Raw genomic sequence first — 14,663 nt, 5'->3', positions numbered from 1 at the left:
CTTAACATTTTTAAAGATGTAATTATGAAATTAGGTAGTTTATATCTGACTTGGCACTGAAATGTCAAGGGCAAGACTCACCGGCTACTTTGGAAAGTTTACTTCTCCTTTAGATGGTATTTAAAAGACAGTTGTATGAGTTTTAATTAGGTATGATATTAAAAAGTGTTTAAATCTTCTATTCTGCAATTGAGGGAAAAGAGATCAGTTAAATCATAAAAGGGTATCTTTCTCAAAGGAATTACTGTGGACTATGTAACTATCGGCAAGCCAACCAGAATTCCTAGTTCTGTGGTGTCAAAAGATTGATACACTTGACTAATTAGGAAGCTGGTTGGGACTGGTGCCAGTCATCTGCAGCAGCTTGTGAAAGCCGATTTAAAGGCCCCTTAGGAAGTGTTAATATCGAACAGTATTTGTGACTCTTGTACTGGCATGGTAGCAACATTGTATACGGCTCTCCCAAGGTAATTTAAAAGATTTCTCACATAGTGCATGGTATACTCTCATTTCTTAATCTTCCCATCATAGGCACTTGGACAACATTATTATTAGTGTAGGTACTGATAGTTACCTGCATAGCTTAGCAGCAGTTGTCACAGTCAGCTGCTTATATAGGTATCAGAAACCAGAATTTGGAGCCTACTGAAGTTACACAAGTTTGAAAACCATGCTTTCTACATGTTTTGGGTACAGAGATTGTAAAGTATGTGCTTTTATTTGCAGTGGTTAGCTTGTTTCAATACATCCATGTATACAGAGCAAGTATTAAATGAGTTTTTTTATTCAAGTTTCAATCTTATACAATTTATTCTTCTAATACTGTTTTGCATGTCAATGGAAGCACTAATCTATAATCCACTTTGTGACTACCAGAATATTTCAGATAAGTGTGAAAAACAGATAGTGCATGTAAATGTTACAGATTTACTCCAAGAAGTTGTGGGTTTGCAATATTTCTGTTGCATTATTTTAAATCTTCTTTTTTAAAAAAATATTTGATTAGCCTTTTATAGTAATCAGGGGTTTTTATACTGAAACTTGTTAAGTTTTTGAAATTACTATGAAATCTGTAGTAGTCTTGGACAGACTTAAGAGGAAACAGATGACATGCTGAAATATCATTGAAATTTTTCTTCTGTTATTCCTATTTCCTAAAATAAAACTTATTAACTCTTTTCCATAGACATGAACGGTATCATTTTGGTGACTGTGATACTATTCAGTATTGTTTGAATTGCCATTACCTAAAATGCTTATAAGCTTTCCTCCAGCATTTATGTTTTTCACGTTTCTTAATGTAACTAATGTCTTGGCTCAAAATTTCTTCAGGCATGTTGGTTTGAAACTATTCACTGACTATATTCATTCTAGACATCAGTATTTTATAGACTTGCATGACATCAGATGGAAAAAGTTAAACAAGTAACAAAAAACCCCCTACCAAACCAACAAGAAAAAAAGACACCACAAAAAACCAACCCCAAACCAAAACAAAAATGAAAAACAAAACCAAAACAAAACAAAATCCAAACTTGAACAAAAAAATAGGAAGCCAAAGACATAGTCTGAGTGATTTTTTATAAGGTGTATTCCAAGCCCTACTAATATGTGTGATAGTCCATTAGTCATAAGAGAGCAAACTCCAGTGTAATAAATAAAGCATGTTATAGCAAACACAAAGAAAAATAGAAAACATTCTATATTTCAGTCTTCATGTTTATTCTATACCTGCCATAAATATAAATGTTAGGCAAAATTATTATTTATTTGCTAATTTTCACTTATTTGGTTTTGTATGTAGCACTTTTGTCTAAGGTTGAAAACTAGTCTGGTAGTGCAGAGTATAGAGAAAGGAGAAGAACTAAGGGTTACTGTTTCCTGGATAGAAAGCTGGCTGGATGGCTGAGCCCAGAGAGTGGTGGTGAGTAGAGTTACATCCAGCTGATGGCTGGCCATGAGTAGCCCTCCACAGGGCTCAGTGTTAGGCCCTGTCCTGTTTAGTATTTTTCAGTAATCTGGATGAGGGAATTGAGTGCCCCCTCAGTCAGTTTGCAGATGACACCAAGCTGGGTGACAACTGTTGAATTGCTGGAGGACAGAAAGGCTCTGCAGGAGGATCTGAACAAACTGGATCAGTGGACTGAGGCCAGCTGTATGAGGTTCAACAAAGCCAACTGGTGGGTCCTGAATGTGGGTCACAGCAATCCCCTGCAGGCTGGTGGCAGAGTGGCTGCAAAGCTGCCCTGTGGAAAAGGCCCTGGGGGTGTTGATTGACAGCAGCTGAAAGTGAGCCAGTATGTGCTCAGGTGGCCAATAAGGCCACTGGCACCCTGGTTTGTGTCAGCAATAGTGTGGCCAGCCGGACCAGGGCAGTGATTGTCCCCCTGTACTCAGCATCTTGTTATATGCCGCAGGTGGTTTAGATCCTGATTTGCATATTCACTGTTAGCGAAAACTGCTGACTCTATCCAAGAGGTGTGTTGACCTAGGGAGTTTTGCCCAGTGGGGTATAATGAGATTTCTATCATGGAAATCTTTATTCCTCCAGGGAGGTTTTTTTGTTGTATAGTTAATCCCTGGGCTCTGTTCTTTGTCCTCCCATGCATACATACAATGGGGTAACAAGGTTAAAAAATAGAACACTTTCTGATGTGTTTATTAACGGAAGTAAAAGGAGAGTGTTTAATACCTGCATTTGGTTACCATCTCAGAGTAACATTCATAATTCTTTTGGGGGTAACTCTGCACCTGTGTGTATTATTAGGGATTATAAGCATATAATTTGATGAGTAGAATTTTCCTGAACTACATCAATTATTTATTATTGGCCAGAGGTTATTAAATGTGAACGGAAAATGGCTTTTGATTAAAGCTGTCTATGGATATCACTATATCCTATCCAGTCCAATACTGTTCACTCTGCTCCCTGCTGAGAAACAATTTTAACTTTTTATCACAATAACTGAATGGTCTTTTGTCAAATGTAACAAATCATATAAAGGACAGCTCTTGAAAGCTGACATGAGACTGATTATTTGCAGTTGTAGAAGGGTACTAAAATGAAAATACGAGTTAAATGACATTTTGCTTAAAACTATGCTTGACTCTCCATATAGAGAAAGAGGAATGTGAAATAAGTGGAATAGAATTTGGTCTAGTTCGGTCATAGAAAACCAAATCTGTTGTAGTTAATTGCAAGAGAGCAATTCGTAAATATTAAAGTACTGGTCGAAGTTTGAAATTATTTATTTTAATAATAATACTGGTATCCATTATTATTGGTTTTTGTTGATGTTATTCTTTATGCTTTGATATTGCTATGGTAACCAAGAGGGTTCTTTCTTTTTCCTTTGCAGAAGGTGAGGAGACTGGAGTGATGGATAGCCTGTTGGAGGCCTTGCAGTCAGGTGCAGCTTTTCGAGACCGAAGGAAAAGGACACCAAGGTCCAGAGGTGAATATTCTATTTTAGATTTTATTTTCCAGAGAAAGTTAAAAGCATTATGGCTTCAGTGCTCTAGAATTTAGATACTGTCAGATTTAGTTCGTTAGTACAATGAATTTTCAGGGATGTTCAGACTATTGCTTATGTCAATAAGACTGGGAATTAATATACTGAACTTATTATAGCCAGATCATTATGACAAGACTTTTCAATACAGCCAAATGTACTTTAACTTTTTAGGTTTAATAGTTGTATGGGGGAATTGACAGTTATCTTGCTCCATAAGTGAGTCTGAGTCTGGTGTATAACTGTCATTTATTCCAAGAAATACCTAACTCGTAATTGTTAAATTCCTAAACTTCTGCTTTGTCATGTTGTAATACTCTGGTAGCTTTCAAACAGGTGTTTCATTTCCATTGTTTCTTTGCTTTTGCAGACACACCACAAAATCTCAGTCCAACCACACAGCGGCCTGTGCTGAAAGCTTGTAACCATGGTAATGAACCATATTCATGAATTGCATGCACTTCTTAGCTTAGCTTATGTAGTTGATCTGTGCTTTCAAGACTGCTGTGATTATTTTTTTCAGTTTTGTGCTTTAGTGGAGTACTAAACCATATTGGAATTTGCTTTTTAAGAATCATCTGAATATTACAACCTGAAACTATACTTACTGATTCCTCTGCAAAGCTCTTCTATCTTTTGTGGGATTTTTATTTATTTAAATTCTGATTATGTTTTTAAATTGTAGTACTCTTAAAATCCTTAAGAATCATTATGCAAGTTTTTTAGGATTCATGGAATTGTAATAGAAAGCAGAGATTGTGTAGTGTTTCAAGTGTTAGTTACTAAGTGCCTATTATACTGAATCTGAGAACTTTTGGCATTCATTCTGTGTTTCTTTGTCTTGGTTTTCTTGGTGCTATAGCTGGAATGGTTTAAGCTATTGTTTATCAGTATTAATTCAAAAGGAGTGTTGACTCAATGAGGATATAGTAAATGTTTATTTGTAAACTGCTTAACTATCTCACTGTGATCAGTAGGACTTGTTCTTGCAAGTTTCAGTGCAGGTGTGGGTGCCTGTTAGCTTTGTTAGATAATCTACAGAACATTGCTATATTGGCTGTGTTTTAATTAAGCTTGAGGAGTCCAGAGTGACTCAGTTGCTCATGACTAGTGTGCTCAGGAAAAAGTTTATATCTGTAGTCCTTCTGTTGAAGAGAAAGTTGAATAATGGGAGGAAAAACATCTTCTTTCTTAGTTTTTAAAGCAGATTGCACTATTCTTCTAATATTTATATGCACTGCAGGTTTTATGAAGCAGATGTCATAAAATTGATTATATTAATTTTACCTCATATGTGAGTGTTTATTTCTCTAAGTAAGTGTAGCAAAAAAAAATCCCAAACCTGTTCAATTTGGCAAATAAAAACAAAATTGAAGAAAATAGAGCTGAAAGGACAGTTTGTCGATAATTACAGAAATTGGATCAAAGAGAAATCAAGTATATTTGACAGGTTCTTGTCTAGCACATAACATATTGATATTTAAGTAATGACTATAGAGCACATCTGAATTTACCCTGTAAGTGGTTCTGCTTGTAAGAGCATTCATATTGGGTACTGCTCATATTGGATATTGCTCTTACTGTTCTTATCAGCACATTCCATCTAGGTAGCTGTCTGTAGACAGATTTGTAACTTCAAGTTTTCAAACTTAACTGCCTTTGGTCAAACACTATGGCCATATTTCAGATTAAAAAACAAAACAACAAAAAAAAACACTCACACTCACCAAAATTTTAATGCTGAAAAATCTTAGTCTAAACCATGGATGAATTTGTACATCAGATGGATATAATTTGGTGCTAAAGTCTGAAGTTCAGATATCTAATTTGGAGAGAAGAATAAAAATAAACTCTTGGATCTTTTGTTGTTTTTACCAAAGTCAGTTTTTCCATGGAGCATTTTGAGAAAGTCTCATTCTAAGACATTTTAAAAGGAATTCAATGTTTCTTTTACTTGTCTTTTTGGTGGAGAAACAGGCTAGTACAGATCCGAGCTTGATTTTAAGGAATGAGCATGTTTTTGATTTGTTGACACTTGTCACAATGTCTATGTGTTACATCTTACTATCTTGAGCCAAATAGAGTACCAAACCTGGTGTAGATTATGATGAGTTCAGAGCCTTTTTTTTCCTTTTTAGTAAAAGTATATGGTCATTTAAGTTACTTACTGTCTAGAATGAATGCTAGACTCTGAATGTCAAAGTCAATTTTGGATAATAACAGTATTAATAACATTAAAAAAGTTAATGTGGTCAGTCAAGATAGGAATTATAATGATAAAGTTTCTTTAATTTTCTGAGTTCAACAATGTATGTCAGTATTGTTCTCTGTATCATTTTTTTCTTGCACTTTATATCTGATGCTCAATAGCTTGTTCTTTCTATCTATATGTGTCTAGTAAGTGATAAATGCTCTATACAATGGTCTATTATGTATATACCATACAAGCAAGAAGTCCATGATATGTTATTGGACAGGAGTATTGGCTTGGTTGTTCCTAATTTGCTATTTTTTTTCCCAGCCCAAAACTTCAAATGGATGCCAAATTTTATATCACAGGAAAAAAACCCCCTGTCTTACTGTAAAGCTAAAATATGTGGAGATTGCTGAAATTCCTTAACTAGCAATTCAAGCACTTTCCATGTTTGCTTCTGTACTGGTTTTGGCTGTTTGGGTTGGCTGGTTACTGTTTATTCTGCTGAGACTGACAGATTCATTTATAGTAGATATATTCTATTAATGCACACTGCAGATTCATACCTAGGATTCATCATACAGTCAAAAAGAATTACTAGCCATGACTTGAAATGGCTGTCCTGAATCCTTTAGAGTGGAGTAATCTCTGTTGGGCAGGTGCCATCAAGTTCTAACTAGTCTCTTCTGTTTCAAAACACAACCAACCAAACCAAATTAAAAAAAGTCTAGTTTCACCTTTCTGATTAAAGATATTTCTCTTAAAAAAGTGGAAACCAAATCAGATCCAAGCATAAATGGCGTTATAACCCCAAGCTGGTAATTAAGTGCCTCACAGCCACACACTCTGTCTTCCCTGGTGGGATGGAAATAGGTAAAGCTCATGGGTTGAGAAAAGAACAGTGTAATAATTGAAATAGGGTAATGATAAAAATACTACTACTACTAAAAATAATAATAATGAGGAGGAGTAAAAAGTAGAGGGAGGGAGAGGAATGAAACACAAAAGAAACAAGTGATACGCAGTGCAATTGCTCACCACTGTGGGCTAATGCTGAGCCAGTCTCTTCCTAGCAATCAACATCTCCTGACCAACTTCCTCAGTTTGCATGCTGAGCCTGATGCCACGTGGAATGGAGAGTCCCTTTGGCCAGTTCAGGCCAGCTGACCCAGCTGTGCTCCCCCCAGTTTATTGTGCCTCTGCTCACGGAGCAGGGCATGTGCAGAGCACGTGAACATCCCAGAGCATGGGATCCTGAAAATTCTTGACTTAGGCACTGCTGAGCAACAACTAAAACATTGGTGTGTTACCAGCATTCTTCATGGACTCAGTTCAAAACAGAGCACTGTACCAGCTACTAGGAAGGGAATTAAGTCTGTCCCACACAAACACAAGACAGGGAACTGGTTCCATGTCTCATGAGGCATGACAAGGGGGAGAAATATAGCCTGAATGCACACTTTTTTCCATAGCTGTCGTATAAATGGAAGCAGGAAGGAAATTTTTCCAACCATTGCCAGTGTCACCCTCAGTACAATGCTACACAAGGTATCAAACTAGCATTTGCTTTTCAGGCTTAGCCAAACCCTGTGAAACAAAATAATACAGAGGAGCCAGCCAGCACTGCTCAGGTCTAGAACTGGGAACTGGAATTGTTTCCTTTAACTAAATAGACTACTTAAGGAAAAAAAAAAGAGCAATAATAAATTTAGTGAAATGCTGGGTAATGTGTGGGCTGTTTATCTCTTTGTGATCTGTTGAGCTCCCCTGAAACCTCTGGTAGTGTTCAGCTTGTACTTCTAGTTAAAAAAGACTGCTTGTTCTCATGCTACTGCTTGTTCTCATTCCATGGTAGCCAAATGTGTGTTATTTTATTTTCAATCCTACTGCTTTCTTCTGTTTTTGAACAGATTGCCTCTTTCTAACCTGATATGTGTTTAAAAAAACATGTGTTTAAAAAAAGATTGGATGTGACACTTGGTGCTATGGTTTAGTTGAGGTGTTAGGGCATGGGTTGGACTCAATGATCTTGAAAGGCTCTTCCAACTTTGTGCTTCTGTGATATGTAGGTTTTGTCAAGTTTAAATCTTCTCTAATTGTGTGACCAGAATTACCAGTTGTATTTTTAATGGTTGTGACAAGGCCCATCAAGTCACAATATTTCTTGTGGAGAAAAATTCCTGCTGCATAACTAACAGAAGTAATATACATTAAGAATTGCCAAGTCTTGGAAGTGGTTTAATGCCTTAAGAATGCAAGTATGATACACTAGATTTTAGTGGATATAGATACAATCGGTATATTTCATTCCCATTCATAGTGGTTTTTATTTTTGTATTACCTACTGAATTACATCTATGTGCAAAACTATGTGTTAATGTTACAGTTTGCTTTAACTGCAAAGGACCACGGACTGCAGTAAGTATTGTGGTACATGCTTTTGCTGTAATTCCAATTCAGAGCACTGTTTGACACAAGCAAAGTATTGGTATAGTTTTAGTGGTGTGCTTAGGATTCAATAGCATCCAACAGAGGAGCTCTTTTATTTTATTTAGGAAGCAGAAGAAAGCACGTAATTTTCAGCAATCAGGATGTTGCACATTAGAAGATCATTTCAAGCAGCTAATAGCTGTGGCTGATCTGAGTCTTTCAGTTGTTTACAACAAGAGTCAAGGCATATTTGCAGCTTGTATGTTTACTTCAAACTACTAAAGTCCAGATACATGGAGCAGCATATCCAAGGCAGGGCAGAGCCCACTGCAGCACAGAAAGCTGCATTATTCACTAAGTTTTTGGTCAGGTTTTGCAGCCTGCATCAAGTTCTCTGCTGCTATGGCTACGCATTTATTTGCTGTAGCATTAGCCAAGCTAATGCTACCTGAATTGCATGAATACAAATTTGAGATGCAGCTTTGATTGCATGTAAACACATACCTCAAATGCAGCAGAAAGAATTTATCTTTACAAGTTGATCATATTAAAAATGTTGTGAGTAAAGAAAAGCTATAATAAAATGCAAGCAAAAAATACAGATTGCTTTTTGAGACTGCAGAGCTTGAAAGAAATCTTTCTGTCACAATCAGTAATTGCATTGTGGACAACATTTCTAAAGGTGACAAAAAGGTCTTGTTTCTATATTGAGATCAAACTTCCATTGTAAGAGATTGTAATTATTACAGCTTTTTGTTCAGTAAATCTATACACAATAGAATAATTTTCATGTCACATCTAGTCTGAAGCATTTTAAAGACTTCTGTTAAATAAAACCCTTATATAGTAAAGTCATTCTCTCCCAATTAAGCATAGGGAAACCCTTTTTTCATGTGTTCGGTTCTTTTCATCTCATATTTATAATAGAACTGTCATCTGATAGTCATATTAATGTCTCTGCTACCTTATTTTTGACAAGCAAAGCTGACAGTGAGCTCAAGCTCATCTTAGTTCTTGAAACTGTGTGACCACATAGAGGTCATTTTTATTTCATCATTGTACTTGACAGCAAGCTATGATTGGCATTTCAACCTAATTTTTCCTTAAGTCTGTGTATGTGGTTTACTTTTCCTCACCTGTATGTAGTGAACATTAGGAAGTACCTAACAGTGAAGAAGCTACCCATGAAGATAACTTTTTCCCCAGAGCATGTTAGCAGTAAAGGCACCCTCTTGAGCATTATCAGTCCTTCGCAGTAGATACTGCTTTCAAGGCACTGTGCATGTTTAGCCATGTGATCACAAAACATCAGTACCTCTGGTGGAGAAAATTTTTGTTAAGCTTTGTGAACTTTTACTCAATAGACAAGTTTTCTCACTAGAAGACATGGAATAACTGTAGGCACTGTTATGAAAGGAAAACATTTAATAGGATTTCTATAAAAAATGGTTCTCAGATGTTGCCATTTTAAGACCAAACCTTCACTTCAATATTGCCTTCATAGGTCAAGTAAAATTGCTGCTTATTCTAACAGAAATAATTCCCCTGGAACCATCTACACTGTTTATAATAGTTTTTTTTTTTCCTAGAGCATACTGCAGAGTTCAAAGGAACTGACCATAAAAGTCAATTTTGCATGTGTGGAAAGAAAAAATAATATCCAGACAAGGAAAGTGAATTTACACATTTTTATTTCTGTCATTAGAAGTATTTCTGCATTGCTGCAGTTGAAAACACATATCATCACAAAAATATCCCTGAAGAATTTCATTCCAAAATATCTAGGAAAAAGATTAATTTTGATGCAGAGTTTTTAGCAGTCTCTCACACTCATAATTTAATGTTAGCATGAAGAAAATTTCCTACTCAAAAAGGATGGCAGCCAGCAAGAAGAGTTTAGAATGGAAAATGAGAATTTTTGGGGGGGGGACCTTTTCTAAAAAAAGGTTCTTTGAAATAAAGAGTGATGTGGAGAGGTATAAACCACTCATTTATTTAAACATTTTATTTTAAAGTGCCAAATGCTGAAAAATGGTTGGAGACTGCCAAGAGTGGGAAAGGATATTTCAAATTAGTAGTAATTGGATATTATTACTGTGAAAATACTGATCTAGACAGAAAAAAATGCTATCTTTCCCTTAGTATAAGCTAAACACACACTGGCAACCTGTATTTAGAAAGATGAGGAGGAATTGTAATCCTATAAAAAATGTCTGTATTTTATTAAAATCTTGTGAGATTTCCCTTATCAACTCTTACGAGTGAGGTTGCATGCATATCCTTCACCCTGTGTCTTATCATATAGCATTATATCTGAACATAATGTAGACAAAAAGAAGAACCCAAGCTTTTTTCAGAGTAAAAATTTTAAGTACTACCCTGAGACAATGTGGACCTTATCATGTGACCCTTTGAAGATGCCAAATTAGACACTCAGAAGAGCTAATTGCTTCTGTAAATATTTTGCCAGTGTTCATTGGTATTAGTTGAATAAGATCACAGCTCTCAAGGGAGGCGAGGACACGTTCTGCAAGATAAGAACAGTAGCAAAGAGGTGACATTTGAAAGCAGTGACACTGTATATTCCATAATTGCACATACCATAAATGTCAGCTTCATAATTGCCTAGGTAGGTAACCGGATTTCCAAAAGCTACAGCAGGCAAGTTATATATTCAAATCAGTCAGCTGAACATTTATCAGTGAAAAATCTTAAATCTGCAAAGGGAGCTGTAAACTACCAGCAATTTACCCATATTTGTCTTTTCATATTTTAGTCACACAGAACTTCCCATTCAAAAACAATTACCAAGTTGATAGGTATAGCAGAGATTCTGTCACTTCTCAGAGCACTTTTCAAGTCTCTTCCATATTTGTTAAACAAGATTTTAGGTATAAATTTACCAGTCTGTTTCACTTCTGTTTTCTGAATGTTAAGAGCAAATAGTATCTAAACTTCTGCCTCATTCTTCAGAGGCTTTTAGAAATTTCATCTGAGTAGCAGATTTGCTGAACAACAGCCATAAAGCTCTTTATATTGTGGGTTTTTAAAAATAACTAGATAGATATACACACATATATCTTTTCTTAAAGGGGTTATCTTTCATAAAGAAACCACCAATAAACCACAAGTGAAATATTTGGTGGGAAATTTTCATCAGCTAGACATTAAAAATGAGCTTTCTCTGGTTAAAGACTTCACTGGAGACAAAATCTGAGATCCTAACAGAGTATGATTCCTGACCTGAGTCTGTTCTGTGACTCCAGTGATGTCTGATTAATGCAACATTGTTTAGTCAATCAGGATTCAAAAGATTTAGAGAAAGCGCAAAATATTTTGCATTAAATTCTTCAAGCATTTTTCTTAAGTCATCTATTTTTGCCATGTAAGTGAATGTGTTCTATTAATGTTCTGGGATTTTTTCCTCCTTTGGAAGAATTTTGTTCATTTTTTTTCCTATGTGGTTGCTGTAACAGAACAAAATATTGTGTAGAACTACTGGAGTTACTCTGCAAAGGTGCAAACATACAGAGAAAACAAGGGTATCTTTAACTTCTCCCTTTTGTTGGGGTGGGAACACTTGGAAAATTTACTTTTAAGTTTTTGAATACTCTAAAGGGAAATTGGCAGTTCAGTTGTATCAGAATTAGTGCTTGTGCCTGTAAGTTGCTTGATAAATCCAGTATCTTGTTTCAAACAAAAAATAGATTAATCTTGTGCATTTCTACCACACATACCTAAGGCAATATCTGCATCAATCATCCAGCAAAATAATCTGAATCCTCAGATTGCCTTTTGGTGGCTCAAACCTGGAGATCATGAGTGATAAAGGAAGGAAATGCAAGAGTCAAATGCAGCTCTTGCTTGAATGGCTGGAGGAAAGATGGTAGCCAGGCTTCCACTGAATGATCTGGATAGTGTGAGCAAGTTACAAATCCTAGATGGGAAGCTGCAGTTCAAGTAATTTAGGGAAAGATCATTTGGATTTTGGAAGATACTGGGCAAATCAATCTACTCCCTTTCAGCATGCACTGTGAAGTAGTTTGGCTCTTATCCTTGGCATGGTAATCTTTTGATTTAAAAAAAAAGCCAACAACTTTTTAAAGCAAAATTGTTTTAACCAAACAGAAAAACTATGTGAAGTCTATGCAATTTCCTAGATGATTTTACTTCTTGGAGGATAACTAATATGTAGCTTCTTTCTGTGAGAGACTGTAACTGTCTACTTAGTAGCATAGTCTTTCTGTTACAATAGTTTGTCATGATGTCTTCAAAAGAAGACTTTGTTGTAATGGTGATGGTCTTTATTTCCATGAGAGAAAGAGTTTTCATCATGCTTTTTCTGTCTCCTGGTATTATCTATCTCCATATACCAGAGAACTAAAAGAAAAGCTGTTTCCTGACCCTGTAAGCTTGATCATATTTGCCATAGATATTAAAAAATCTAAAGACTGGGATTTGGAAAACTAAGAGTGAATTTATTCTACACTATTCAAGCTTGCAGTTCTTGAGTTTTTTCCTTCCTTGTAGCATAGCAAAATGATAAAATAAGAAATTGAAAAGATAACATCGGGACTATTTAGTGTCATAAACAGGGAAATGGAATGAAATCTCAGCAGATTTTCAGCACAGACAAATAATTATTCCTGAGGTATTTCTTTTTATCTGTTTTCTTAGGCTTTAAGCCTGTTTCCTTGTATTTGAAAAGAGATGAGTGTACATGGTGCATTATAATACAGTGCACATAAAAATACTTGAATTGGCTGTAGACAGTCTACTTTGTGTACTTGAGGCAGGATAGCTTTTAGGTCAGGAACAAATTTGGATATCACAGCCCAGTTTGGGGGGTTCAGAAGATATTTGGACATGTGTGTACTACACCTAATTGAGCTATGCAGTTTCAGAAGCATGTCCAAGAATGTGGCAGGAATCATTACCATCCATCCCCATCCATTATGATTATTTGAATCAGTAGACTCACTAACATTTGTTATTTATAGTGGCACTCTGTGAGCAGAGGGGCGAATGAAAAGAAGGGAACTTTCCAGGGATATAGAAAACATGGTTTAAATCCTCTCCTTGAGGGAACAATATATCTTGATGAACCAGGGTTAAACACAGCTGAGTGAGAGCTTTCATTACTCAGTTTAACTTTGGCACCTAAGTTTTACTGGTCTTTTAGCTTGGTAACTAAATTTATTTACAACAGAAGAAATTCATATCAGAGTTGTGTACCTTAGCTGAAAGGCAGCTGTTTGAGTTACTACAGTTACATATTAGCCAGAAAAATAAGTTTTAAAGGTGGTGATCTTCTCATTGTTTTCTCTAGGCTCTAGAGAAAGGATCAGAATATAAAACCTATCAATTCATAACAACTTCTGCTACTTTTATAGCTTTGTATAAGGTTGGTATTTTCTGATTTTGTGTTTTTTTTTTTTTTACTGTAGTCATAATTACATTTGGTGATTTTTTTTAATGTTGCCTTATTTTTAAAAGCAGAGATTAATCCCCAAATACTCTCAATTCCTTGCTGAAATTGCTTTCTTTTCGGTGCATAAGCACAAAAACATTTATCTGGGGACATATTCTTATTTCAGTGGGTGCGTTTTATTGCTGTCATTACCAGACAAGGGAGACTGAATATATATTTTTTCTTCCTATGCTTTAAAATATAAATATCACCTTTGATCCATCTTTTCCATGATAAAGTGAACTTTATGGTATCTAATCTTTCACTCTGCCATCAGTAGCTCAAGAACTGAGTCAATCTAATGCTTCCAAATCTGCTGATTAACTCATACTAACACAATTCCAAATTAGGCAATTAGGCTGAGGGAGGAGTTTGTGGAGGACATTGTTTTGGTCAGTATTTATAAAGTGAGATAACATTAAATGACAGCTATGTCAAAATAAATGCTAGAGGCTAATAGAGTGCCCCATCCTTTCCTCTGATCCTAAACTTTGTGGAGGTGAGTGGGAAGTGGCTTTGGTTTTGGGTTGCTTGGGTTTTTATAGAATCATTAAGGTTGAAAAAGACCTCCAACAACATTGAGTTCAACCTTTGATCGAACACCACCATGTCAACTGAAGAATGGCACGAAGTGCCACATCCAGTAATCTGTTGAACACTACCAAAGATGGTGGCCCTACCACCTCCCTGGGTAGCCCATGTCAAAGCCTTGCCACCCATTCAGTGAAGATTTTCTTCCTGGTGTCCATCCTAAACCTACCCTTGTGCAACTTGAGGCTGTGTCCTCTTGTCATGTTGCTGATTGCCTGGGAAAAGAGGCCAGCCTCCACCTTGCTGAAGGTGATAGAGTTGTAGAGAGAGATGAAGTCTACCGTGAGCCTCCTTTTTCTCAGGATAAACAACCCCAGCTCCATTGCCCTTCTCTGCACACACTGCAGCACCTCAATGTCTTTCTTCCAGTGAGGGACCCATAAACAGAGGTCTTGAGTGCCTCACCAGTGCTGAGTACAGGGGGACAATCAGTGCCCTGGTCCTGCTGGCCTCAGCATTGTTGACA

The 14,663-nt window shown here is 36.2% G+C and overlaps 1 protein-coding gene across 1 annotated transcript in view; it reads left to right on the top strand.

The window, feature by feature from the left end:
• The window catches only part of DIAPH3 (diaphanous related formin 3), a 201,764-nt gene that overhangs the window by 142,327 nt on the left and 44,774 nt on the right, over window positions 1–14,663 (top strand). Inside the window, exons 25-26 of the mRNA XM_058822083.1 lie at window positions 3,360–3,455; window positions 3,883–3,942. Coding sequence (XP_058678066.1) covers window positions 3,360–3,455; window positions 3,883–3,942 — 156 coding nt within the window. The remainder of the gene's footprint in view (window positions 1–3,359; window positions 3,456–3,882; window positions 3,943–14,663) is intronic.

Source organism: Ammospiza caudacuta, chromosome 2 (assembly GCF_027887145.1).
Source record: "Ammospiza caudacuta isolate bAmmCau1 chromosome 2, bAmmCau1.pri, whole genome shotgun sequence".
Taxonomy (NCBI): Eukaryota; Metazoa; Chordata; class Aves; order Passeriformes; family Passerellidae; genus Ammospiza; species Ammospiza caudacuta.
The sequence above is the reverse complement of the archived record's forward strand: the minus strand, read 5'-3'. Positions and strand labels throughout refer to the sequence as shown.